At 37.7% G+C, this 27,267-nt stretch overlaps 3 protein-coding genes and 1 long non-coding RNA gene across 6 annotated transcripts; 3 read left to right on the top strand and 1 right to left on the bottom strand.

Annotated features, from left to right (window-relative positions):
- The first annotated feature begins 784 nt into the window (after nt 1-784).
- macir (macrophage immunometabolism regulator) lies at nt 785-10,813 on the top strand. 3 transcript variants are annotated; one of them, XM_049468877.1, is made up of 2 exons: nt 785-874; nt 5,490-9,956. In XM_049468877.1, exon 2 carries the CDS (start codon nt 5,497-5,499, stop codon nt 6,127-6,129), a length of 633 nt encoding a protein of 210 aa, XP_049324834.1. In that variant the 5' UTR covers nt 785-874; nt 5,490-5,496; the 3' UTR covers nt 6,130-9,956. The 3 variants fall into 3 exon arrangements, with proteins under 3 accessions (XP_049324834.1, XP_022521279.2, XP_049324835.1); XM_022665558.2 differs by having other exon boundaries at nt 787-874; nt 5,494-10,813; XM_049468878.1 differs by lacking the exon at nt 785-874 and adding an exon at nt 964-1,143 and having other exon boundaries at nt 5,490-10,813.
- A 5,457-nt stretch (nt 10,814-16,270) lies between these two features.
- On the bottom strand, nt 16,271-18,056 carry LOC125784917 (uncharacterized). Its single transcript, XR_007427539.1, has 2 exons — nt 16,994-18,056; nt 16,271-16,438 (listed from the first exon to the last, which is right to left on the bottom strand). It is a non-coding gene; the product is annotated as an uncharacterized LOC125784917 (long non-coding RNA).
- Nucleotides 18,057-18,849: 793 nt separating this feature from the next.
- Nucleotides 18,850-20,781, top strand: LOC103024265 (lysozyme C). Its single transcript, XM_022665573.2, has 3 exons — nt 18,850-18,972; nt 19,071-19,140; nt 20,395-20,781. Exons 1-3 carry the CDS (start codon nt 18,873-18,875, stop codon nt 20,459-20,461), a joined length of 237 nt encoding a protein of 78 aa, XP_022521294.2. The 5' UTR covers nt 18,850-18,872; the 3' UTR covers nt 20,462-20,781.
- A 1,578-nt stretch (nt 20,782-22,359) lies between these two features.
- Nucleotides 22,360-26,115, top strand: LOC103024567 (lysozyme C, tracheal isozyme). Its single transcript, XM_007255319.4, has 4 exons — nt 22,360-22,561; nt 24,641-24,799; nt 24,905-24,980; nt 25,697-26,115. Exons 1-4 carry the CDS (start codon nt 22,432-22,434, stop codon nt 25,761-25,763), a joined length of 432 nt encoding a protein of 143 aa, XP_007255381.3. The 5' UTR covers nt 22,360-22,431; the 3' UTR covers nt 25,764-26,115.
- Nucleotides 26,116-27,267: the final 1,152 nt, after the last annotated feature.

Consider the following 27,267-nt stretch of genomic DNA (forward strand, 5'->3'; position numbering starts at 1 on the left):
GTTCCCCTTCAGGTATTTTATGTTTGAGAGAATGCCACTCCACTGCATCACAGTTAAACTCTTTTATTTTTGTTTTATTTCTTCCTACATTTTAAATTAATACTAAAGTCATCTACACTATGAAGGAACACAAGGAATCATGTAGTAACTTAATCGTGATGAACAAACCCAAATATACTGTGAAGCATTTAGGTTTCCCTTAGGTTTATCTTATCTGTTAACAACAGAGGAAACTCTTGGTCTTCCTTTCCTGCAGCGGTCCTGATGAGAGCCAGTTTCATCGGGAGGTTTTTGATGGTCTGTGCACTTAAGAATACTTTCAGTGTTCTTTTTTTGGAATGACTGACCTTGATTGCTTAAACATTGGAGTAGTTCTTGCCATAATATGAATTGGACCATTACTTAAATAGGGTTTTTCACTTCACAACTTTACAACTAATGCTCTCAAACGCAAGTAATTAGCAAAGGTGTTAAAAAAAAAAATCCACACATTGTTTTTAAATATGACATCACCTTAGGGGTCTGTAATTTACAGAGCTGAAAAGCAAGCTTTATTATTATTTTGTCACGACTTAATTATCTTATTTACACGCATTAGGTTCTCGTTCCCACTCCTTAATAAGTTGTGGCCACGCATAATGTTTTTTAACATGATGTCACGTAAGGGGCTGCATAGTTTAGCGATGTTTCCCTGTTTTATATAGTTATATTATTTTTCTAGATGTATGCAGAATGGTACGTCCTCCCCTGTTCATACGCGATGACATCACCGGTGTCACGTGACGAGCCGGCGTAGTGCGGACGGAGGGAGGCGCGTGCCCGACGAGAGCTGGAGCTGGTACAGGAGGCGGAGGGCGCGCGCACGGAGCAGCAGGTCTGTTTTCACCTCCATTCATTTACTGTTTCGGGGTGAAGCGGGGGTCGGAGCGGCCGCGGGAGGCGGGTTACCGGCCGGGGGCTCGGGACTCGGACTCACGGCGAGTAGAGCCTGTAGTATCGGCGGCTCGTCGAATGGTGGGCAGGGGGGGGCAGACTGCAGCCATTACTACCACTACCATTACTACCACATCTCACATCCTACTGCTGGTGTAGCAGCGCTACAGAGAGCAGGACCACCGCGGGGGGCTTAATTAGACTGTACTGGTTTGTGATTCTGATTTATTTTACAGTGATTCTGATTATTGCAATGATTTTGTCTCTTTTGTCTATAGGGTTATAGTGTATAAATATGCTGTGGGTTGCTTACAAAAGGTCTGTAGCAATATAACTAAGTTAGCTATGTAAGCTAAGCTAAGATAGCTGTAGCTGAAGGCCTGCAAACGAGAATAAAATATATAAACTAGTTGGATGACATCATGTCATATATAGACAGATATTATTGTATCTATGTGTTTGTGTTGGCTGGATTAGATTGACTGTAGTTAATATTAAAATATAAATATACAGTATATTAGCTATCTGAGCTAGCTCTCTGCAGTCAGGTGCTGTTTCCATCCGCTGTGTCTGACAGGAGGCTCCCAGTGTTGTGGGTTAGAAAGAGGAGGAGGAGGAGGAGAACTGCAGTCTCATCTCTCTACCAGCTTCAGGCTTCAGCTCACTCCAGCTAAATGTTTTATATCTGTATATTGAGCTATTTTATATTTTATATTGAGCTAATCCAGTGAGTTTATACTCAGCTCAGTTCATTATGTTAACAGCAGCATTATAGGTCTACTGTTGTTATTATCAGCAGGTCCTTGGTGGAGCTACTGGGCCACAGTAGAACATACTGTTCCATAAATGCAGATTTAAGGTGTGTAAAGCCCCAGTCAGGAGCCCTGCTGCAGAATCTGTTTCTACAGCAGCCAAAAGTTCTTAACCCTTAAGAGCTCAGAACCATGTCTAAATATTGATGCCAAAATATTTCAAAATTAAATCAGATCAATTCAGTGAGCAGCTCATTCTTGTTTTATTTTTTATCGGGCACACAACTGTAAATATTTTAAGTTCAAAATCACAATGTAACAAATTACACAACAGCAATTTTATAACTTTTATATTTTAACATTTTCATATCTGTATTGACATGAAGTTGCTTTAAAAAACTAGACATCAGGCAGGAATGCACCAAAATGAATTTTTCTGTTATTTTTGGTTGCCAAATTTTGGTCTATTATATTTTAACATTTTGTACTTAGAAAATAAGGTCAGGACTAGTTATATAAAATGGTAAGCATTTAAATAAAACATTTGAATTGTTAAATGGTTGTAACTAATGAGTTATTTTGTTAGTTGACTAATCTAATGTTTTTTTTTTCTTAGTTCAATAGTCAGTGATTATTTCTGCCATGTTCTCCATCTTTAAAAAACAATAAAAACAGCTGAACATAATATTTAAAATCCATTTAAAAGTCTAGATGTTTTTTAAACATGGAAATGACAGATTTTTAGTGAGTAAATATGTTGTGTTTGGGCACAAACTAAGTTGAGTGTAAACAAATCGTTACAAATTAACAATTACTCAACAAATTTGAATAATTAATATTGTCAATTATATTGACTAATCGTTGCTGCCCTAGTTGTAACTGACCTGTTCTCTTCTAACATTCAGTGAACACACTCTTCTAAGTTTGAAAAACTAATTTTTATCTAAAACTTAAAATCTGTCCAACGCTGGGTTATTTGTTAAGAAGCTATTAGTATCAAAATGATAACTTTATTGGCAGGAAGTTGCTAACAAAAACTAGACATCAGGCAGACATGCACTAAAATGAAAATTATTGGTCAAAACCAACAAAATAAAATCTTTGGACGAAACCAAACCAGAAGGCTTTTTACTGTACAATGGCAAACACAGAAAGGGCTTTTTTCTGCCATTTTCGGTAGCCAAATTTTGGTGTATTCCTAATGTTTAGAAAGGTTATTTCTCAAAATCCGAGGAAGCGTTTACTCACCGCTGTTACCTCAGAAGAGTCTCAGGCTCAAATCTCTGTAAAGCTTTGTGACAGCATTCATTGTGAAAAGTGCTTTATAAATAAATTTGACTTTACTTTGATCGATTTTTCACTAAATTCTTAAATGTTTGTTTAATTTCAGAATAGTGTAATGTACATGCTAAAGTACTGCACAAGTATGTCTGCACTTCATTTAGTTGTATTGTTGTACTATTGGGTGTTTGTGAGCTTGTTAGCTTTTGGGCTAATGTCTTCCCTGACAGCCTCACACATCAGCACCCAATGCTCCCATATTTTTAAAGGCAGTGGATATACATTAAATAATGTCCCACAAAACTCAAATATCTTTTTTTGCATTTTGTGTGAAAGCTAGTTAGCTACAGCCTGTTGAAATGTTAGCATGGGGTTAGCATACATTAGCTACTTTACATACATTAGATACATTATATACATTAGCAATACCAGAATCATGAACATATGTGCATATTAACTAATAATATTCACCTATTTACCTTTTGCTTGATTATTATGTGATTTAGTGTCATGTACAAACTAAGTTTGAATCTGTGTTTTTGATTGGTTCTGAGAGTGTGTTTAGAGGGAGAGAGATCAACATTGTTATGTTATTTTTTGGTGATGTCTAGCGACATCAAGAGTATTGTATTGATTTCTGTTGTATTAGTAGTATGTGTCTCCTGATAGGCAGAGTAATGGTGTTGGGTGGATATGGATGGTTAGGACACGGGGTAGGAGGGTGAACTTCTTGATGACTGGAAAATCTAACACAAAAGCAATAGAAACAAACTCCTAAAAGCAGGCATGACTGTAGGGTTGCAACGGTATGAGATTTTCACGGTATGATAACCGTCTCAGAAAATACCGCGGTATCACGGTTATCACGGTATCACAGTTTGTTACATATATTATTAAACTGACCCTTAAAGAAATTACAACAAAGGTTTTTGTTCAATTAACTATTTATTGTAGAAACCTGGAACGACTATATACATTCATTCATTCATTTATTATTAATGACCACACAACAAGTTGGTGGAATTTACTTACGGTACAGCATAACATAACATGCTCACATCTCTGTCTGTATCAAAACAACAAACAACACATAACAGTGAATAGACAAATACATACATAAACAGTTAAACCTGGTTTAGTAAACGTACAGCGGTTGGGAAAAAAATATTTTTAAATCTGACAGATTTGGTTGACAATCTGTAGATAATGTAGATAATGTAGATAATGTCTCCTTAAAAAAAATAAACTGTACACCATTAGGTGAAGGATACACACACACACACACACACACACACGTGTCACACATTACATGTCCTCTAAGAAGTAAAGATCCTGTGTTTAAACTATTCAGTACAATTATTTAAGTTTAAATTATTTAATATCTGATAAACTGAGCCTGGGTCAGTGTCTGATCAACAACTGTTGTAAACGTCCGTTTTACTGCCAAGTTGGTATATAACCAGATAGAGGGGATTTATTTCTGAGTCTGGTTTTAACACATGAAAAACAGGCACGTCAGAATTTGAAAATTAACGCATGTAAATGAATGGCGTCTTTCACATCCAGTCCGGCGAGCACCTTTACACGGACACGTGAATCCGTCGTAGCACGCACTTCACGCCTGTACCTGCGTGCCCAAATTTCGGATAACTCAGCGCTTTTGCGGGCGCTTACCGCATGGGTTGTGCACGACTACAAAGAGATTTTATTTAGGTTCAGATTAAAATTATAAACTAAACACATACTTTGCGCTGCACGGCGGGGTGGTGTTCTTGGAGATGGGAGAACAGGTTTGACGTATGTCCACCTTTAGCTGTGACTTTACGGCCAGATTGATTATAAATCGGATAACCATCCTCGGGTGCGTTCGGCGGGTCTCTGAAATAGTCCCACACTGCTGATTTTAGTTTAGCCTTTTTTTAGGCGGACGGAGATTTGTTTAGTCTGATGCACTTTCTGCTGTTCTCACCGCTGTGTGCTGAGCAGCTGAAGCGGAGCAGAGTTGCGCATGCGCGGGTGAGTTTCTCCGCTGGCTTGCGTTTTACCGGTAATAAGCAAACACACACGGTATGATAACCGTGCATTTTAATACCGTGGTATACCGTGAAACCGGTTACCGCTGCAACCCTACATGACTGAATAAGGAGCAAGGGTATAGGAAAATATCAATTTCAGAAATATCACTTTCTGTGGCCTTTCTTTTGTGTCTGCTTTAATCTTGTGTTCTAAACCTCTTTTCATACGTCATTATTTGTTGTTGACTGTGTGTTTGGCAGGACGGCGCACATCACCATATGCCCATGTTATTCAGACAGCTGGGCACTCTTCAGGGATTTATCTCCGTTTTATGACTCAAAGGTGGCAGATGATGCGAACGCATTTAGAGACTTTTAAAAATAACTAAATAGGGCAAGGATTTAAAAGATGGCTGATGAAAAGAACTGGTTCTCCTTCTTAATATTTCTGTTCTTCTTACTGTTCTCTTTTTTTTTCTTCTCTTTCTTTCTGATCTTCTTCTGCCAGCCAGGTCATGTCATTAAAGATGGAGATGGATGTCAGTGGAGTTCCCAGGACGCCCATATCCATTTTGCCTGCTGCTGAGGTCAAAGCTACTCTGAAGCCCGAGGCAGATAAGCCGCGCTCCTCCAGCACCCCATGCTCGCCTATCAAAAGTACTGTTTCGGGATACCAAATCCTCCACATGAACTCTAACTACCTGGTGGGATTTACCACCGGCGAGGAGCTCCTTAAACTGGCCCACAAGTGGTCCGGTCCTGAGAAGAGCAACACAGAGGCCTTGCCCAGTCCTGTAAAGAAGCCTGTGGATCTGGGCCTGCACCGCGCCTCGCGTATTTACAAAGCCAAAAGCCGCTTCTATCAGCCCTACGACATCCCGGCCGTCAACGGGCGCAGGAGGAGGCGCATGCCCAGCTCCAGCGAATCCTGCTTCAGGTCCCTGGCAGCCAGCGAGCCCAGCAAGGCTCTGCACGGGCCTCTGCCCCTCTGCCTGCTCAAGGGCAAGCGGGCACACTCCAAGTCCCTGGACTACCTCAACCTGGACAAGATGAGCCTCAGGGAGCCGGCGGACACTGAGGTGCTGCAGTACCAGCTCCAGCACCTTACCTTGCGGGGAGAGCGCATGTTCAACAGGAACAAAACATGAGCGGAGGGCCGCCATCGCGGACTGATCGCATCCACAGCCAGACCACCCTCTCCACCACAGGAGGGGAGTTTGGCTGCTGATTTGCTGTTTCTGGGCCTTGCGTTTCTCCACTCAGTTCATAGGCAGTTCCTGTAGTAAGGCACCCATAGACCACTAATCTTATTTTAAGAACTGTTAATCAGAAGGTATGGATGAGGCATTGTCAGTCAGGCCCGCCGACTAATTTAATCGTTAACCTGTGAACAAGAAAAAAGAAAAGAAAAACAAACAAAAAAATTGTTTTGATAGTGTGTGTATGTATGTGTGTGTGTGTGTGCGTGTGTGTGTGCGTGTGGGCACATTTGTGCAGAAGTATGTTTGAGTGTATGTGAATGTATGTGTATGTCAGATGTCAGGAGGATACGTTTGATAAACGTGAGGGTTGAGGTCATTCAGGATTAGCAATAAATGACTTTTGGCTTAATAATTGCTACTACTGTATGTGCGTGTACGCCTGTGCTATAAGGTGTTATATACCTTTGTGTGGAAAAGCCTCTTTTGCAGAAACGTAAGTATGTATGTAAGCTCTGCACTGGATCGCACTGTTAGTACATCTGGATATGTATATTTATTGTTTTTGTGTTTTATTTGATTTTGTTTATATCATTCATTTTGTCCTGGTTAGTTCACTGTGTTGTTCTCCGTTCTCCTCTAATGTTATGTTAGCGTATTCGCAACTATAGCATCTTCTCAAATGTGTCATCAGGTGAGCTCACCTTCACCTTCGCTCCTGCTTTTGCCTCCGTCTGGCAGGAATCTTCATGTAAAACTCTGACTTGTTACACAATCTGTGGGTTATTTAAGACAGCGCTGTGAGAGGCTTTGAGCTGGAGAGGCTTATCTTCAGAGAACCTGAGCTAAGATTAGAGCCTCATATACACACTGTTAATCCTCCCTTTCCATTTTTTCATCCCCCACACACACCCCGTGCCCCCATACACCGCAGGACGCCGCTCGGATTACTCTAGTCCTGTTTTTTTCTTTTCCAGATTGAGTAATCCTTCCTGTTGGGAATCGCTTTCATGATAACGTGAAGGATCTACATGGGTATACAGCGCTGATATGATGCTGGTCCATGTTTACACACATCATTATATCAGATATGAATATGATCCTGCTTTCTTTATTTTGTTGTTGGTGTTTATTTCTCATCTTGGTGCACAGTATTGCTACTGAAACAAACCAAAGGATAAACTTACTTTGGGTGTCCTGGGGAAAACTTGATTGCTAATGTGATTTTCTTTTCTTTTTTTTTTCTTTTTTGTGGAACACCTGACAATCATATCCAGATTTTCTACCCAATAAGCCAAACAGCTGGAAACGTCAGCTGGTTCACATCGCTCATATTCTGCTGCCGGCCAGGCATGTTTTTTCTTTTATTTGTTTTCTAAATATAAAACATTTGTAATATGTCTTACTATTTAAAGCTATAATTAGTGTACTATTTATTGTCTACTAGTACCATTGACATCATCACCACTACTACTACTACTACTACTACTACTACTACTACTTCTACTACTACTTCTATTACCACTACCAGTAAATAGTGTGGACCTGATACAGTGGTTTGAAAAGCATGCAACGGATTTGTTTTTAAAGACCATCTTTAAGATTTAGGCTAGTGCATTTGTATTTACCTGTGTTTTTTATGGTTTTATGGTCAAATAATACACTATCCTGAATGTCGTAATATTTAATGTTTATTTTTTAAGTCCCCATATCTGCACCCTAATCTGATTGCCCATTATATTTAATTTGATCTTTTTTATTATTATTTCTTTCTATGTTTAATATAAATTAGGATTTCATATATATTTTTTTCTTACTCAAACAATGGAAGTATGTTTGGTTTGATGTGGAATTGTACACAAAAGGCTCTTTTTTGTGGGTTGTTTGCTGGAAAGCTACAAATTACAGTGAATGCTTTGTTGGAAGTTTTATTTAAAGCAGGTTTTGTGGTAGGATTGAGTGTAATTGGGTGTAATGTCGGGTAACATCCTCATTGTACCTTTTGGGGGTGTAAAGGTACGCAAAAGTCTATGGTACGATTTGGGTTTGGATGTCGTTCTTGGTGTGGCACAGTGGATAACACTACCCTCTGCATGTGGGGGTTCAATTCCTGGGTTTGGGGGGGGGGAACTTTTGCATTTTGAATAGACATTTGTGCAAGTCGTTTTTCCGTCCATCTGTCCTTCTATTAGATTTTTTCAGCAGTAAAGTGTAATTATTAGCATGTCTGATATGTTAGAATACTCACACACACAGACAAATGCAGACACACCGTCCTCATCCAATCCACTATGATTTCATGAGTTGGAATAAGCTGTTAAACAAGCATTTCTCAGATATTCTGGCTTTTACACTATGGAATCATCCACTGGTAGACGGACAGTAATCAGTAATAGTAAACTGCATAAATGTAATGCTAAACATTACTACTATTCATTTTACTATTGGTGAGGGTTAGCTCTCCTGACTTTCTGAGTAGGAAATCCATCATGTTTGGTTGTATTAGTTTACGATTCCTACTTAAAACGAATAAATTCTGACATGTGGGTTTTAATAGAATACAGCATTAACCTGTAAGTGTGTGCTGTGTACAGTACATGACCCCGTACTGTAATTCATACATGTACCATGACGACTATGCGTACCGTTACACTCCTGGCACCTTTTAATATTAAGGTTAATTAATAACTGTTTACTGTTTAGATGATATGCACTAGACTTTATTATTTTTTCTTTATTTATTTTTTGTTTTGTTTTGTTTTTTTGTTCATTGATAAGCGAATATTTACTACGAATGCTGAGAAGAGCACCTTAGACTTAGACATCAGTGATATATATTGGTGGGATTTCCTCTCGTCCTGACTGAACTGCATATTGATCCTACGTGTTGCTTTTCTTTTTTCTTTTTGCCTATTTGTTTACATATTGAGTGTTTTACTATAAGGCTGGAATACTGTTGTGTGATTGGTTGTGTGTTTGATTCTTTTGATGTTTTTTGGACTGATTTTGATTTGTATTGTGCCAGATTTATTATTGCTGTGAACATAAATGGATAAAGGCTGCAGCTCTTGGCTGCTGATCTGAGCTCTGCTATGTACCGTTTATCTTAAAATAAGGGAATAATAGGAAGCTGTGTGATTTCTGTGACTCAGGACTGAGCCAGACTGTTTCTCAAGTCGTTTTTCAGCACAGTAACACTACAGCCCTGTACTGCTTATAGTTCTAAAACGGTTCCTGCTGACTGATTTTCTATATTTTACCTGTCGAGGTGTCCCAATAACTATAATTAGAACTCGGAGACCATAAACACATCTGATTTATTTGATAGGATCAGCTTGTAGGATTAAAATCTTGACCATGGCATTATCATACTTTAAGAGCTGAACTGGAAACTTCTGGAACACATTTTTATTGTTCTTGCATCACCAAGTAAAAAAATCTGCTGTAATGTGTGAATGTGATTTTAAAAGCTGATACAAAACCCCTGTTTACACCTGATCACTTAATCCTCCTTGAGTATCAGGATTAAATCTGAATAAGTAAAAGCCACATGAAAATGCAAGTGTAAACCCACCGAATACACATGTAAATATGATTGATTGATATCTCTCTCAAACAAATTCAGGAGGTGGTCTGAGATGGTGGTTTTTGAGCCACATGTTGAAGCAGTGTAAACACAGCACTTTCCATCTCCAATGAACATGCAAGGACAAATAAAAAAAAAAAAACAGTAAACTTTGGCATATTATGAGCAATTTTAATTTTTTTTTTTTTTTCGAAAAACAAACTAAATAAATGGAGATTTATTGACTACCAAATAGCTACAATCAAATTAGGACACAATCCAGATATTACTCAAATAATGTAACCAGGTGTAAACTGATCACTTCGTCGTTGCTAAGTATCAGAATTATATCTGGATAAGTCCAATAAAAATGCCATATGTAAATGCAAGTGTAAACACACATAAATCTACATTTAAAACAGATACAAATCAGATGCATTTGAGCCACTGGTTATACCAGTGTAAACCCATATAGGTTTAATAACTGAAAAATCTTTAATAATTGTTAGACAATTAACAGACAGTGAACAGATTAGCATTTTCCGTCCCTCACAAGTAATGCATTTCACTTGGACTCTGGATACAATCCAGACTCTATTGGCATGAAGTGACCAGGTGTAAACACACTTAATACACATTTAATTAACAGATACACATCAGACCCATTTGAGCCATGTTATAACAATGTAAACACAAGTACTAATCAGAGACACATTCAACTAGCAAGTGTATGTGTCTAACAAATTCATGTGGCTAAAATCTGATCATAATACAATCCAGATTCTACTCCCATTAATTGACCAGGTGTAAACATGGTCCTAAAGACATAAGGAGCCCTTACAGGTCACAGTGCCTCTACATACAGTCACTGCACAGTGTATCTCAGCCTTCTCTGCCATTCAGCACATTTATTTATTTAGGATATTCACAATCTCTTACAGCCAGCGCTGTGCTTCATAACTCTGGTGTTCTGTAACCCGACTGCTTCTCGTGTGTCTGTGCCCTGCAATGCTTTTGTATGTCCCGAGTTGAACCTTACACTCAACATTATTAAAACACTACACTGGATTATTGCGTGGGCTTTTCTCTTTAATGGAGCTGATCTGGGTGGTGTTCTCCTGTAAGAACCTTGTATAACCTTATAAACACTGGTTTCCTGCCTGCGTAGTCCAGAAAACCTGACCTAGGAAACAATGGGCAGGCCTGATTTCATGAGAACAGATTAATATTACGATTAATATCATCCTGATTATCCTATTACATGGCATTATTGCATTAGTTGGGATACTTCTGACCTTTTTTAAGGCTGCTTGTTATAAGTTTAATATATTTCAATAGTGATTATTCATAATTTGTACCCCTACACGTTGTTTTCGAGTGTAACTCTTTCCCTTGGAGGAGAGTTACAAGGGGAAGTAGTGAAATCTTCACCTTAAGAATAGGAACAACCCTGCCGGACTGAGTGTCTGATAGCAGTGGAGAGCTAAAGTTCAGCAACCTAGCTGTAGGTCAATTTCTTGATTCCTCTGGTGATTTGGAGCTGAAATTTGCTTTTATTATATTTCCGTTTCACCTTCAGTAATGCAGCCTTTGCTGTCTGTTGCACCATATAGGTGAAAGGGGAAAGAAAATGGCCATAAAAAATAAACTACACAGTAAGCTAAAGTAGTATAGTGGTTTTCATAATTGTTGGTCACTTGTGCCGCCATCTTGCCAGTGATTCTCATAGCCCTCTGTTTGGAGAAAACCTTTTTCAAAACCTTTGAAAAATCGCAGTTTGAAGGACCATGTAGCCCTGATAACACTTCCTTTAACCTACCCCTCCAGTCTAACAAGAATCAGGACCCCCTACCCCTGTATGTAAACGTGCAAAACAGAAGGGGTAGGGCTACATGGTTAAATGTCCCAAAATGTGTGAACTTTTTAAAAGTTGCACCAACTGCTGACACTGATGTGCAGAAAACACACACAGAGCTAGTACATAATTCAGAAGAATTGGATATACATGAACCTATTGGCACCCTGTCTAATGTCATATGTGAGGTCTCTGGAAGGGTATAAAACATGTGTCCCAATACTTTAGTCACAGGGGTGTCTAAACTACAGAAAGCGCAGAAAAAGGGCCAAAGAGTCTAAAAGCGGCGAGACTGCGCAGTTGTAGCACAGAAAACGGGCCAAAGAGTCTATATGCTGCGAGAATGAGCAGTTGTGGCGCAGAAAACTGACCAAAGAGTTTAAAAGCGGCGAGTGTGTGCAGTTGTAGCGCAGAAAACAGGCCAAAGAGTCTCCTAAGGAAGAAGAACTCCAAAGAAATGCAAAATGGACAGCAAATGCAGAAAATTTTAGGCATGTTGGGAAAATTACTATTTTTTTAAACTGAGTTCAGAGGGAAGTGTGTATGTTTAATTTGTCAGGAATCAGTTGCCTAATTAAGAGTATAATATTAAGAGACATTATGAAACGAAACATCAATTTGAAAAATCTTAGTTTACACAACACTGTTAAATATAGATAAAGATAGTAACTCAAGTAAAATGGGGGGTGTAAATGATAGTAATCAAGAACATGTATTATTATAAGTAGTATAGTTCATTATTTGTTTGATTACAGAGTCTTTGGCCCGTGACTGCACATATTTTTTACCTTCTGGCCCCCAACAAAAAAAGTTTGGACCCCCCTGCTTTAGTGCATGTAGTATATACTTTATATTTACAGTGTTGTTCGTGTGTCTTGCTTGCAGTTATTTGAGTTAACAGAAGAGGGCAGTGCAGTTCAGCCTCTGTGTAATCTTCTGGACTATAATATCTGCCCTCCTGAAGAACTACCAACTATCATCCTGTAGGTTTCAGATACAACCCAAATCTAACACCCACTTCAGCCAAATCAGGTGTGTGGATTAGGGTTAGATTCAAAAGGAGGTCCAGGAGCAGGCTGGAGTTTTCACACCCAGCACAAATAAGTGGGTCCTCACCCAGGACAGACCCTTTTTCCATTTATTATTTCACTTAATATTAGGAAAACAGATCTGCCAAATAGTAACTGTACTTTAAGTATTTTCTCAAAATTGTACAACATTTTTTGAGTTTGACATATCTCATAATGTTACATGATTATTATCTTAGATACTGCTACATGCTTTCATTCAGTTTTATGCAGACTAGGACACATTGGGACAGACATAAAATATATATTTAATTACTGGATATGACAAAAATCTAAAGGGAATATATTTATTAATTTATTAAATTTTATTTTAACTTAAAACAGAAAAAAATCTAAAAGAAAAACTAAGTTTAAGTATTTATCATCACCAAGATTACATCAAACTCGGAAGACATGCTGGTTAACCATTCTGCATATTCTGTAATATTATGATTTGATTGTTTATCTCTATCTTTAACTGGATAAAAATATTTTCTCATTTTTTTATAACACAAAAGTAAAATTCTGAATTCAGATCATGTTATTAATAAAAGATAGATGAAAGTACCTTAAGATTAATTTAGAGCAGTTCAATAAATAGAGCAGTTGAGTGTTGGCTAATATCAAATATTTGTTTTGGGAAATAAGAAAAAGGAAAGTGTGACAACCAACCGGACACTTCTCTAAAGGTTCCGATCAAGAGCTACAAATACACATATTGCACCACCTGTTTTACTTTCACAGTGACTCAACTCAGCATTATGAAATCCTGGAGTTCCACCACATCAAAAACAGCATGTGAGACTGCCAGCCTTTTGATAATGATTCATCAGACGCTGAAATATAAAAGTTATCTTAACCCAAACGCTGATGATTAGTAAAATGTAAATAAACGTAAATAAAGTAGAGATGTGGGTCGATTAAAATATTCATTCAGATTATTTATGACAAAATTATTCATGACTACGAATAATTACACTTCATGTTTTTTATATTAGTGGTGTTTATTAAAATACTAGTATAAACTTTTTAAGGGCAGAAAAAGCCTGCGCTGGAATAAAGACTTAGTTAGCTTGGTCAGATCTAGATTCAGCAACAGTATGTGCTAATAAAAGTAACTAATAAAGTAACTTGTAAAGTAACTTAGTTACTTTTAAAATCAAGTAATCCATAAAGTAACTAAGTTACTTTTTTAAGTAGTAATCAGTAACCAGTAATTGGATTACTTTTTCAAAGTAACTATACCATCACTGGTTGTGAGAGACACAAAATACACTTTGAAATCTGATTTGATCATGCAGATCATCCAGGCTGAGACACATCTGCACAAATCAGATTGCAATTCCATTTTAAAACACCTTCAAAATCAAATTAGCAAAAAATTCATGTGGCTGTCCATCAGAAATGGATGCAATGTAAATATTTGAACTGCCAGTCTGAACATCTCATAGCGTTTGTTTGTTTTTAACAATCATCTGTTTGTAACAGATCTTTATATGATTGAGAATAGTGATAAGCTTTTGAATGGACTCTTTTGAAGGTAAAAGCATACGTGCACACGATTAAGCAGAAGTGGGGCATTTGTTCTATACTGTACAGTCTGAGCGACGTGTACTGACCACTTTCACTTCCTTATCTTATCTTTGGTTTGCAATAAAACAAATCTCAGGTGTGGTTACTGATTAAGCATATCGTACCATTCTTTACTAACACTGAACCGCATGCACAAAGGGTGTGTTTATTCTCAGGCAGTGCCATACCGCCATCAGCTGCGTGGCATTTGTCACGCAAAGGTTTTTGATGAAGGGCACTGGTACTGTAACTAATACACTACCTGGCCAAAAAAAAAAATTGCCATCTGGATTAAACTAAGTAAATGATGTGGTGTTGCTGCAGTTGGTCAGGTCTAGGTTCAGGTTTAATGCTGCAAGATCTTGGTGAAAGATTAATGCAACACTGGGTTGAAATAAATTTTGTGACATTGCAGAAGCTTATTAAAACAATGCCACAGTGAATGCATAAAATAAACCCTATTTAATTCTGCTCCCATCAGGGTGCAGATACTTGTTTCATGCTCTCTGTGAATGCGGCTGTAAATGCAAGAAAGCGGCGGTGACTTAGTTGTTCTGTTTGCACTGTGCATGTGCAAGTCTGGCATGCATGTGTTTAAATGTGTACTTGTGTGTTGATGTGTGTGATGCGTGCACTTCATGTTCTGGGTTGGGTATATATAGGTTGTGTGAGGGTGTGAAGGCTTGTTGGTAAAGTTGTAAAGGTGGTGTGGAGGCCATTAGGATCAATTTTAATCAATTCTACAGAAAAGATCACTCAAGCTGTTAAATATATACAGTTCTGGATATACAAATTAAGAGACCACCTCAGTTTCTAAATCAGTTTCTCTGATTTTGCTATTTATAGGTATATGTTCGAGTAAAATGAACATTGTTGTTTTATTTTATAAATATTTCTCCCAAATTCCCCAAAAATATATTGTCATTTAGAGCATTTATTTGCAGAAAATAAGAAATGGCTGAAATAACAAAAAAGATGCAGAGCTTTCAGACCTCAAATAATGCTAAAATAAAGGTGTTGAACACGGTTTCTCGCCATTATGTCTGAAAACAATCTAGTAAAGCTCAAGTAAAGCTGTTTTCAATGCAGTCAGGCAGCAGAGAAAATGTTATAATGGGAGAAGCGTGGTTTTCTTATAAGATCAGCTTAATGGCTTCATTCATTCAATGAGGAGGAGCGTCATTAAACCCAGTGACCGTGCAGAACATCTACCGCTCTGGCTTTAGTGATAACGTGGGTTTGGAATGATTCTTAACATTGTGTTGAGTAATGTGAAGCACACAAAATGTACTGAAGTAAAAACAAATAAAAAACAATCTAAGGTAAAAATTACCTAAAAAAAAAAAAAAAAAAAAAAAAAAAAAAAAAAAAAAAAAAAAAGTAGTTCTACTTTGTTACTATACATCTCACTTCATGAGTGGCTGGATACAAGGAATGTGACAGTTGGAGCCCATGTCCTAGATATGTCCGTGTGTGGATGTCCTGGATATGTCCTACTCAAGCAGTAGGCCACTCCCTGTGAATCTCCCGCAAATTCTTCAGTGTTCTTTTCTTGAGAATCTGTTTAAGGCTGTGGGCTGCAGATGTTGCAGCTGTAAAGTAAACCCTGAAGCCTCTGTTGCTTTTGCAGTCTGCAAACAGACAACGACTGCCTTCTGGAAAACTGTCCAACTAGTAGCCCTCCCCTACTGAACCAGACTGAATCAGAGCTTTTAAAAGCTTAAAAAACCTGTGCAGGACATCATAATTCTTCAATATTGAATCTTTTTACAATATTCTACTTCTCTGAGATGCTGACTTCTGGGTCCTACTTTACAGCTGCAATATCTGTGGCTCATGCCATACAGAGCCTGTTTTCCTCCAGGCCTGATCATATACATTCTTCTACAGTATCTAGGCTAGAGGTGGTCCAACAGGGTACTGGAGGTTCTTTATGTAACAGTATGTAAGTCACTTGGCCTTAGCTATAGAAGTAACCCAGCAAAGTACACTGCTACAGTAAAATGATTCACTTCTGAGCAAAGAGACAAGTTTCCAAAATAATTAATTTATTTTCCACACAAAATAGAAATCTCATTAACATTTATTTTTACTGTAATTAAAACATTAGTACCAAATCAAGAATATAGTTATTCTATTAAAACACAGGGCTCTTTATGCGACTGAACACCACTGCATAAATCCACACATCCAAGGGGCCTGGAGAAACAGGTAGACAAGAGGAGAAAGGGAAATTTAACACCCAAAAATCTGATTAGTCACACGTGTTTATAAATACCAACAAAAGATCTCACAGCTTAAAACCTCAAACTTTAAAAAGTGACAAAAGTATTTCCCTGAGGTTTACTCTTAAGTCCAACCAGGCTTCCCAGAACCACTAGCAAAAGTGTAATGATGGCAGTGCCTTAATACAACCCATAAAATCTCTATTTTAATCAACTGAGGAAAACCATTATACAAAAAAATAATCAAAATAAAACAAACAAAAACAGCAGCTAACTAGGTCAGTCCTACAAAAAATGAAATTGAAAACTGTTAAGAGACTTACATCACTTACAATATCTTGAACAAAAACAAGAACTTGTTTTTACCCTAAAACCCGAATGGCTGGGCCTACCGTACATAAAATCAAGGCAATAGTCAGGAACTGATCCTAATAAAATAAATAGTCATTAAACACAAAAGAAAATAAATACTAACAAAGGACTAACACCTCTAGCTTTTAACCAAGTACTTAAAAACAGTAATCATTACCTTAAAAGCATGAACGGCATTGGCTTCAAACAGGAGCTTCCAGCAGCAGCTAGAGGGGCAAATCAAAATAGAGATGTGCATGTGTTGCCTGCTTTAAGGAGGTCAAAGGGGCTAATTTATAGGGCCTAAGCCAATCAGAGCATGGAAGAAACCATTTTGCTAATTAGCCACTCAATGAAGGGAGGAAAACAGCAACAATAAGCATAACCAGGAAGAGACAAAATGGCCGCTCCAGGAAGTGGAACACAGCAAAAAGCAAAATAAAAGTCCATGCCATCACATTTAGTTGTTCAGTATTTCACAATGCTTTGTTGTAATATCTTTGTTGTAATATTCCAGCAACTGCCCCAGTTCCTCAAGCGGTATGTATTTAAGGGAGGTGTGCAAGACAGGTGACACAGAAGATTCACAGCACTTCTAGAGATCCGTTCTCCTCCTGCAGCAGGATGAAGATCTGGGTTCTCCTTCTGCTGGTGGCGGCAGTCAGCGCCAAGCGGTTCACCAAATGTGAACTGGCGAGGACCCTAAAAGCAGCTGGAATGGACGACTTTTTTAGCGTCAGCCTGGCTCACTGTGAGAACTCTTACACTGTTTAATCGAACTCCGGACAAACTGTAGCACTAAAAACAAACACCAAGTAAAGTAGAGAGCACTTACTTTACCTCATTTTCACTTACCTGATGTTTACTGTTAAGCTTTCCAGTTTCCAGTTTCCTCTAGCAGACGGAGATTCAATTCAAATTAATTTCTATGGTGCTTTTTACAAGAAATGTTGTCACAAAGCAGCTTGAAAGAGATACGGGTCCAAGCCTTATGAGTAAGCAACACAGAAATGGTGCCACTAAGATTAAGAAACTTTGGGAGAAGACTAGATAGATAAATAGACAGACAGACAGACAGACAGATAGACAGACAACCATTTATACTCGGCCCTCATCCACACACCAGTGAGAAGTGGCAGCCAATCATGCACAGCGTACTCTCAGCAGGAAACGACCGTCCACCTGGTGGATTGAATTGGGCACAACAGCATTTACCCAGGACAGAGTGCCAATTAATACCTGGGCACAGTCATTCACACATTTACACACACACAAACTTACATTACATTCATACCACAGACTTACACATACATACAATATAAAAGCATTTCTGAGCAATCTTTAGAGTATCCAATTTACCAGATAAGAGTATCCAATCTTTCCGATCTCCGTTTTTTGGTGGAGGAAACTGGAGTCCTCAAGGAAACGCACGCAGACACAGGGAGAACTTTACCAGTGCTAGGAGGCGAACGTGCTAACCACTAAGCCACTGTGCCACCTATGAACAGGAACAGGGCATTTCGATACAAGCAAAAGGGATAGATGGAGAGAAAACAAAGGATGTAACAAAAAAGGGATTAAAATGGTTGTTTTAAAACTCTGCTGAGTAGTGGGAGCGGAGTGTTGTAAGAAGGCAGGAACTGAACCATGAATGGACACCTCCAGGCAGGCAGCTCAGGACATAGAGAAAGATAATGATTAGCACAAGGTTTATGTTAGGTTTGTGACCAGTAAGTGAAATAGTTAGAGGGACAAAAACAATAATTATTAAAAGCCTGTAATCAGAGATGGTACAGGACAGTAGTAATATTGCTTTTGGGGAAAAAAAGATTGCATTTATCAAAAATTAAGTGCAATATGCATGCTTCCTATTGTTCCCATTCATATTTATGTTGTTGGGCTATAATCCATGGTTTATTATCTTTTAAAAAACTTTATACCTGCAGGGGTCTGCATGGCCTTTGCGGAGTCCAATTACGACACTCGGGCCACACACTTCATCGCAGAGGATATCTTTGTTGTAATATTCCAGCAACTGCCCCAGTTCCTCAAGCGGTATGTATACGGAAGACTACGGCATCTTCCAGATCAACAACCGCCGGTGGTGTAGCGATGGCAAATTCCCCGGCAAAAAAGACTGTCCATTCACCTGCAACCGTAAGAGCAGTGTCCACATTTTCAGCCTTTAATAAAAAGTTATTCAAACTAAGATTTTGATCTGAATCTAATGAAACACTTTCTGCTTTCCCAAACAGAGCTGTTCTCCCTCCAGAATAGCATTGATTGTGCCAAGATCATAGTGCAGAAGCTGGGCATGACACCCTGGTAATACTAAATAAGCACTTTTAAAGGCTCACATCATGAAACAATAAATGCACCAGTCTTTAGTAGGCAGAGGTGGATAATCTGATTACAGAAAGTAAATAAAATCCACCCCAGAGTAGCAGCAGAGCCTTCAGTACTTAAATGATTTAAATCAATAAAAGTAAACAATACAGTGGTATGAAAAAGTATAATTTTCATGATTTTCCTTAATAAATCATTAGTTGTTCAGATCAGCAACTTCAGTTAAAAATATAATAAAGCAGACGAACACAGTGAACACAATGAGCTTACCGAACTAATTTTGTGTTCCAATAATTAGTGCTAAAGGTTTTCAAATCAATAAAACGACAAGGGTGCCCAAATTTATGCACCTGCCTAATTTTGTTTAAATAATTATTGCACACTTTATGTAAATCGTATGTCATTTTACTTCTCAAATATCACTGTGTTCATCTGTTATAGGAAATATTTAATTGAAAATGCTGATCCGAACAACCAATGATTTATTAAGTAAAATCATGAAAATTATCAGAGGTGCCCAAACCTTTTAATACCCCTGTAATTAAGCCAATTCTTACAGACCTTTATCTATTTTCTTTTTTAAAATAATTTTATTTAAAATTTTTCACATTTTCTCCCCAATTTAGCACAGCCAATTACCCAACCCACTCATTAGGACTCCCCCTATCACTACTAGTAATGCCCCAACACACCAGGAGGGTGAAGACTAACACATGCTTCCTCTGAAACATGTGAAGTCAGCCACTTCAGCTTCTTTTTTTTGAGCTGCTGCTGATGTAGTATTGCCGAGCAGCATCACAGTGCGCTCAGAGGAAAGCACAGCGACTCGGTTTAGATACATCAGCTCACAGACGCCCTGTGCTGCAGACATCACCCAAGGAGTGATGTGGGGAGAGAGCGCCATCTACCCACCCGGAGGGAGCAGGGCCAATTTTGCTCCCTCTGAGCGCCGGAAGCTTGATGGCAAAGCTGCATGAGCGGGGGGTCGAACCTGCGACCTCCCGCTCATAGTGGCAGCGGCCCCGGCCTTTATCTATTTCACAGTACCCCTCTTAGCAGTAAGTGGAGAAAACAGGTTGGAAATTGCAAAGCTTGTCAAAGTGAATTATGACATTTACCATTACGTTTATGTAACAAAACAGACATGAAGAAACATGTAATATCAAGGCTATTGGTTCTTTAAGGAACTTGGGGAAAATTTTTTTATTGAATTACTGTATTTGTATCCCTCAGGAAAGGCTGGCGGTACGAATGTTGGGGCCAAGATGTGAGCAAGTACGTCGCAGGCTGTGGCGTGTAAATGAAGACCCCGGAGTGATGCACCCAAACGAGATGCCTCTTCAATTCCACACTGTTTCAATTCTTTAGCCAGTCTTTTAACAGAGTATTTACCCAGAAACTAGGATAAGGATAAACTAGGATCGTTCCATTGTTTTCATAAAGAATGAACCATTTAAACCTAACAAACATGTACTCCAACATTTTGATTTCTGATTTTGCTAAACATACTTGTTTCCCAAAACTGCCATTGCCAAACTGTATTATAAAAAATAAATTGTATAATAAAAACATTATTGTATTATTTTTTAGTTTTATAACGATAAAGGAAAACTGACTACAGCTGATTGTGTACTGTGTACTTCAGAAGTGTGTTGACCAGGGGTTCCCACATTGTGGTCCTGAGACCTGGAGAGTCAAAGGTATAGATTGGATGGTTGATGGGCTTAAAGTTGAGTTTGAAACACTGATCCTGTCCCATTTCTTATAATTTTACCAATTTGGGGGGGTCAACAGGTGCTTCTATGGGCACTCTAGTCCAGCTAACAGTATTTGGTTAGTAGAACATTTTCTGAATGTTACAGTTAACATTCTTAGAGGGTTCGATCTGTCCAGTTTTTGAAAGTTTTTAGAATGTTTTTTTAGATGTTCTGGTAAAGTTGCTGCAATGTTACTTGTGTCAGTGTTTTTCATTTTTTCATTCAGTTTTGAGAATGTTACTTTTTTATGATTGACATTTTTAATGAAACTTTTTTTCTAAACAAAACAAAGAATGGCTTGACAAAGGAAGACTGTTAATGTGACAACTATTGTAATCACACCAACAGAAACAGGAAGCAACGAAACTCCTGCTGAAGACCCACTACTCTAGTATCATCTATAAAACAGGCCTCCTAAGGTCTTAAATTAGATTTTAGAAAATTGTTCCAAATTTAATTGCTTTTAGCCATACATGCATTAAATGAGACACTTTAATGTTGAATGATTAAGTCTAACTGATCCTGAAGGTATTTCTGCTATAAGTTATGATAACTATTTTTTTTTTCATTTATCTTAACTTAGATATTGTTTTGTGATTTTAACCAGAGTTTATGTTCTGTCAGATTTTTAATGAATTAAATGAATCTGAAACTATTCCCATTCAGAAGGGTCTGCAGAAGCGCAGAGCCACAGATTAAAGCCAGAAGTTTCACGCCAGCAGTTTCAGGCCAGTGTCATTCTGTGCATGCGTTGACACTTTCCTAAGTCTTTGTAGTCATTTAGGACAAAAAAACTTTCATTTGAACACAGGGTAAATATGTGGCTTAAATTATGTGGCTTAATAGACTGAAGGTCTATGTAGACATATCGCTCTCAACATTGATAGTTGCCGTACTTGGGATTTACTTTTACACATATTCATACATGAACATACCAGAATTAAGTATTCATCTCAAATATGCAATACATATGATGGGTTGGGGTAACGACAGTGCTGTACACATTTATTACACTCTGCAACTGTAGGGGGAGCCCACGAGCACACAATCTCAATGCAACCTAGTGGAGCTTTAAGGCAGTTTTTGAAGTTTGAAGTGTTTTATTAGCTGTTAATATTATTTACAGTCTATTTACACTGCACTTCGATAGTTATTATGCAAGATGTTTGTTCAACGTAATGTGTTACTGTAATCACTTATCTTGGGTGCTGCGTTTTTTGTGCTATAGATCGTAAAGCCAACACTTATTTTTTGAGCACGCTTTCACTCAGGCTGAAGTACGTGTTTGTCCAACAAAGGCAGACAAAGACAACAGTGAACTAGTTCTTCTTGATAAAAAAAAAAAAAACATATCTGAAAGTAGGTTAGAGGAAGTTTGCGTAGCCGTCATAAAAAATTCCACCAATTGCACAAGTTTCCCAAACCGTATATATATGAGAGGGATACAAGCTCAAAAAGACACGACACACAGAAGATTCACAGCACTTCTAGAGATCCATTCTCCTCCTGCAGCATGATGAAGATCTGGGTTCTCCTTCTACTGGTGGCGGCGGCCAGCGCCAAGCGGTTCACAAGATGTGAACTGGCGAGAACCCTGAAAGCAGCTGGAATGTCCGGGTATAAAGGCGTCAGTCTGGCTAACTGTGAGTGTTTAAAATTTAAACTCAGTTCATAATGTTTAAAGTGGGAGTTTTGTAAGGTTTCAGTGAGAATTACTACTTTTATTTAGAATCCTATAAAGTAGAAAAAAATATTCAACTTAACTTAACTCATCATCAGGTCATCATTTTGCTTTTATATATAAAATGTTAAGTTCAGTCAATCTTTTTTTATACAAGAATAGTTTAATTAACTCAACATTTTTTTTCAAGTATTGTGGGCTTAAGGCATTTAGAACTCTGCATCTCAAAGCCAACATTCTGTGATGACTAACAACACAGAATAAAGGTGACTTGCTCTTACAATCAACATATATATACTAGTACACTAACCCATGTCTAGGATAAGGTAGCTTGGGGCTACAGACGACACAAAGATGGTAAGTAAAGGAGAGGCCACACCCAATATGCAAATATATGGTGCCAGGAGTCTATGGGAAAGCTGTATGGACCAACACTGTAGAAAGAGCATTGGCACATGTGTAGTTTACTAAAAGCTGGGTAAAATTCAATTTATTATTGGCTCAACAAACATTTTTAAGTTTTCAGGTTGAAGTTCTCTAAACTCATTTTATTGAGTTGTTCTGGCCGGTAAATTCATTCAACTTGAAAATATAAGTTCTTCTGACTAAAACACAAAATCCCTTTTTTTAGAGCGTAGAAGTACGTTATTTTATATATTTTTATTTCAATATTTATTTCAACACTTGTTTTAAAATTAAAAAAAAAAAAATACGGTAAAATAAAATATCCACCACATTACTGATGTTACACACTTAGAAACAATAACAATAAAATGAGAGTAACTAAAACAGACTAATTAAAATAGGTAAAAGTTTGGATATAGAGTTCTGTTCTGATAACTCCGTGTTCGCAGTAGTTTTTTGTATCAGCACTATTAAAAGCACCATGGTCGCTCAGGTATCCAGTGAAATCTGTTAAGAAGCAGCATTAATTTATCACTTTTTTTGTTTTTAAATGTAAAAGAATGCATATCATTACTTTTTTTTTCAGCCAATGCAGAGTCAAGTTAAAAAATCAGGCCCCAAATCGTTATTTTAATGGCTCAGCGGATTACGACAATTTCCAGATCAACAACCATTGATGTGTTCTAACAGCCTGTTCCCCAGCCAAGCTGTGCTCATTATCCTACACTGTTAAAAGTACTTTAAAACACCTTAACAGGCCAGGATTTTTGTCAGTTTTCTGCCAGACATTACACCACTATATCTTGAGAATTTCTATTCAAGCATTATATAAAAAGGTTCCATGTTTGATAAAGAACATTACTAAAAAAGCTAAATTGTAATTGTTGTAGAAAATATATAAAAAATATATGAATAAAATCATGTCATTCAAACCTTTAGTTTTTTTTTTATGTAATAAGTTATTTTACTGCAGAAAAATGTTTTTTATATCACCTACACCTTTAGCCTGTATACGGGACAAGGCATTTTAAGGGGTTGAGGAACGTTTTGGGGTTCTTCATACAAAACTTTTAAGAACACACTAAAGGGTCTTTGGGGAACCTCCAAGAAAATGTTTCCTGAAGGTTCCTTAAAGATTAAACATGGAGAATCTCCAAAGTTTCCTTTGTACTTTGTACTAAATATAACACTTTATATATTTGCATTAACTGAGATTAAATACAGTACCAGTCTAAAGTTTCTTTTTTTCCCTACATTGTAAATGAATATTGAAGTGATCCACAAGTGTTAAACAAACCAAAATACTCATTTAGGTGAAGCATTTAGATGTTCTTATCTGGGGAGGTGTTTCTGAGGCTGGTAACTCCGGATGCACTAATCCTCTGCAACAAAGGTAACTCTTGCTCTTCCTATTCTGGAAAGGTCCTGATGAGAGGCAGTTTCATCATAACATTTTTGATGGTATTTGAGGACAATTTTTTCAGATAGATTGACAATAATTTCTTAAAGTTTTTTTTCTTTACATAGTTGAGTAGTTCATGCCATAATATGGATTAGAACATTACTCAAATAGCCTACAGTCTATTTAATACTTAGTGTAACAGAAATCTGAATATGATACACTTTGTACCTGCAGGGGTTTGCTTGGCCAATGCAGAGTCCAGTTACAACACTCAGACCACAAACCGTAACACTGATGGCTCAACGGACTACGGCATCTTCCAGATCAACAACCGCTGGTGGTGTACCAACGGCCAGTTCCCCAGCCACAACGGCTGCCGCGTCTCCTGCAGCCGTAAGAACAGCAGCGTCCAGATTTCACCCATCAGCTTTTATTACAAATCGATGTCATAATTTAGAGTGGTGGTGTAACTCAGTCTGCTTTCTCTCACACTCACAGAGCTGCTGTCTGATAACATCTCTGCTAGTATTGCCTGTGCCAAGACCATCGTGAGTCAGCAGGGCATCACAGCATGGTAAGAATGAATAAAGGACACAGATCCTTAATAAAATTCACCATTTTCTATACTTTTTCTATGGGTTCCATGATGGTTTCACACATGTGGATGTCAATTAAGCAGCAGCAGCAGTTAAACATGAACCTCATCTAAGTGGCTGGGTACACTGCACTACACTGCATAAGGCCTAGATGGGACTAAGATTAAAGGAGAACTCTGGTGTAAAATGGACTTTTGTTGTAGTAAAACATGATAAAAAGTACTTACCTTTGATAAAGAGCACACCTCAATTCTCCCACAGAGTTCTGAGATCCAGAAATTTGAACAGTTTGTCCAAACACCCTTCACACTGGGTGATACGAGGCATAATTTGCCCCAATAAATCACTTTTTCCACTGTTATCCAGCTCAAAGTAGCTCCACACCTCCTTACTAGAATCTGGAGAGCCCTGAAATTTAAAACAAGTCATTAATAACTTAAGTTTACAAGAAGCTTATTAAAAGACACTGGTTACATCCTATAGCACTAGCTTCTGCTCCAAGCGCCGCCATTACTGTACTGATAACACGTTATTTCTCCATATTCTTGCAAGGATCCCCACATGAGCATGAAGCCACTTCTCTATTTTTTTTATTTCTAAGTTTTATACAAGGGATTTGGAGGATTAGTAGTTTCAATTTAAACATTGCAAATCAATAAATATTTAACTGGATTACTGTATCTGTGTTCCTCAGGGTGGGCTGGCGTAACCGCTGTAGGAATCGTGATGTGAGTCAGTACATCGCAGGCTGTGGAGTGTAAATGAACCCAGAGAGATGCAGCTCAAGCTGAAACTGTTGCAGCTCTTCAGACCGTCTTATAACAGGATTTAGTTTTCCCAGAAACTCTTTAATGGCAGTACTGCTATTGCTTTATTATACAATCACCAGTAGTCAGAAAGTATCTCAAATTATACTCCAACATGACCTTAGATTTTGCCAACCCAAAGCTTTTTGCTTGCAAACATTATTGCATATATTTTTGAAAGAAAAATGCTATGAAACGCTGAAGGCACACGCATAAATCAACTGCAAGTTACAATAAAGCATAAACTGACCACTATATGTTGTGTACTGGGTCTTCATCTGTGTCAATAAGCCAAGATTTTGAGAGTTTTCTATTGGTAGGTATACTAAGGTTGGTTGGTTGGTTTGAAATGAAGAGCTGAAGCACTAAAAGCTGTGTGAGTATTAATAGCACCACCTTGTGGAGAGTGAGTTAAAAGTAACCACTATAAAAAGGTTCTACTTTTACCCAAAAAAATGTATTTGAACACATTTTCATTACTAAAGCACATTTTTAGTTTCAGCATCCATTTTACAGAATCATGTTTTTTTAGACATAATATATTGCAAGAACTTCAAAATACATTTCATAACATTTTACCTTTAGTGCTGATCTCAATACTCTTAGCTGCACACCCATTCAGCAGGACAATGCCACTTTTAACGCTTTTAAAATAATCCCCCAAAATGTTTTTTTTTTTTTTTTTTAGAATTTTAGCATTCATTTTTAAACCTGGGACTTTCTTTCTCTGCCTTTGTGCTATTGCAATGTCTACATCTACTTAATTTACAAGTCAAGGGACAATCTGAACTCTAATAGCACCCCCCTCTGGAGGGAGGGTTACAAAGCAGGCAAATGAGTTTACATTTTTAACTCAAATGTATTTAATATTTCCATGACTAAAGCACCATTTCATTGTGTTTTGAAGTCCTGGTTCAGATTTATTGCTAAAAAGTTGCATCACTACATTACCCAAAAAAATAATCACTTTTACATATGTAGCACTATAATAAAAATTATAACAAGCAATTTAACTTAATAGTGGAAACACATTGCCTATTGAGAAAACATGAGTTACACATGACACAGAACACTTACAAAAACAGTTTATTGCTCATCTTCAATTAATTACATGACAACAAACATTTTAAGAAACAAGATTCTAGACTACAGACCATTAACCTCCTGCACCGCACACACGAGGGTTCTTCAGTCCTGCTGCCCACAGCCCTGTACATGAAAGGCCTGCAGCCCCCTTTGCAGATAAGATCAACAGTTTGACAAGAAAAATAACTAAATAAAGATTACTTTCTAGAGCAGAAAGTCAGACTTGAAAAAAATGTGAATTGTTAAAAAAGTTCACCAATTGGTGTTTAATTTAACTAGATTAATACATTTACAATTTTAAGACATTTGTCATGAGTTTTTTTTAAACATGTTTTAGAGACTAATTGTAACATTAGTGAACATAACTGATCAC

The sequence above is a fragment of the Astyanax mexicanus genome, chromosome 20, assembly GCF_023375975.1.
Source record: "Astyanax mexicanus isolate ESR-SI-001 chromosome 20, AstMex3_surface, whole genome shotgun sequence".
Classification (NCBI taxonomy): Eukaryota; Metazoa; Chordata; class Actinopteri; order Characiformes; family Acestrorhamphidae; genus Astyanax; species Astyanax mexicanus.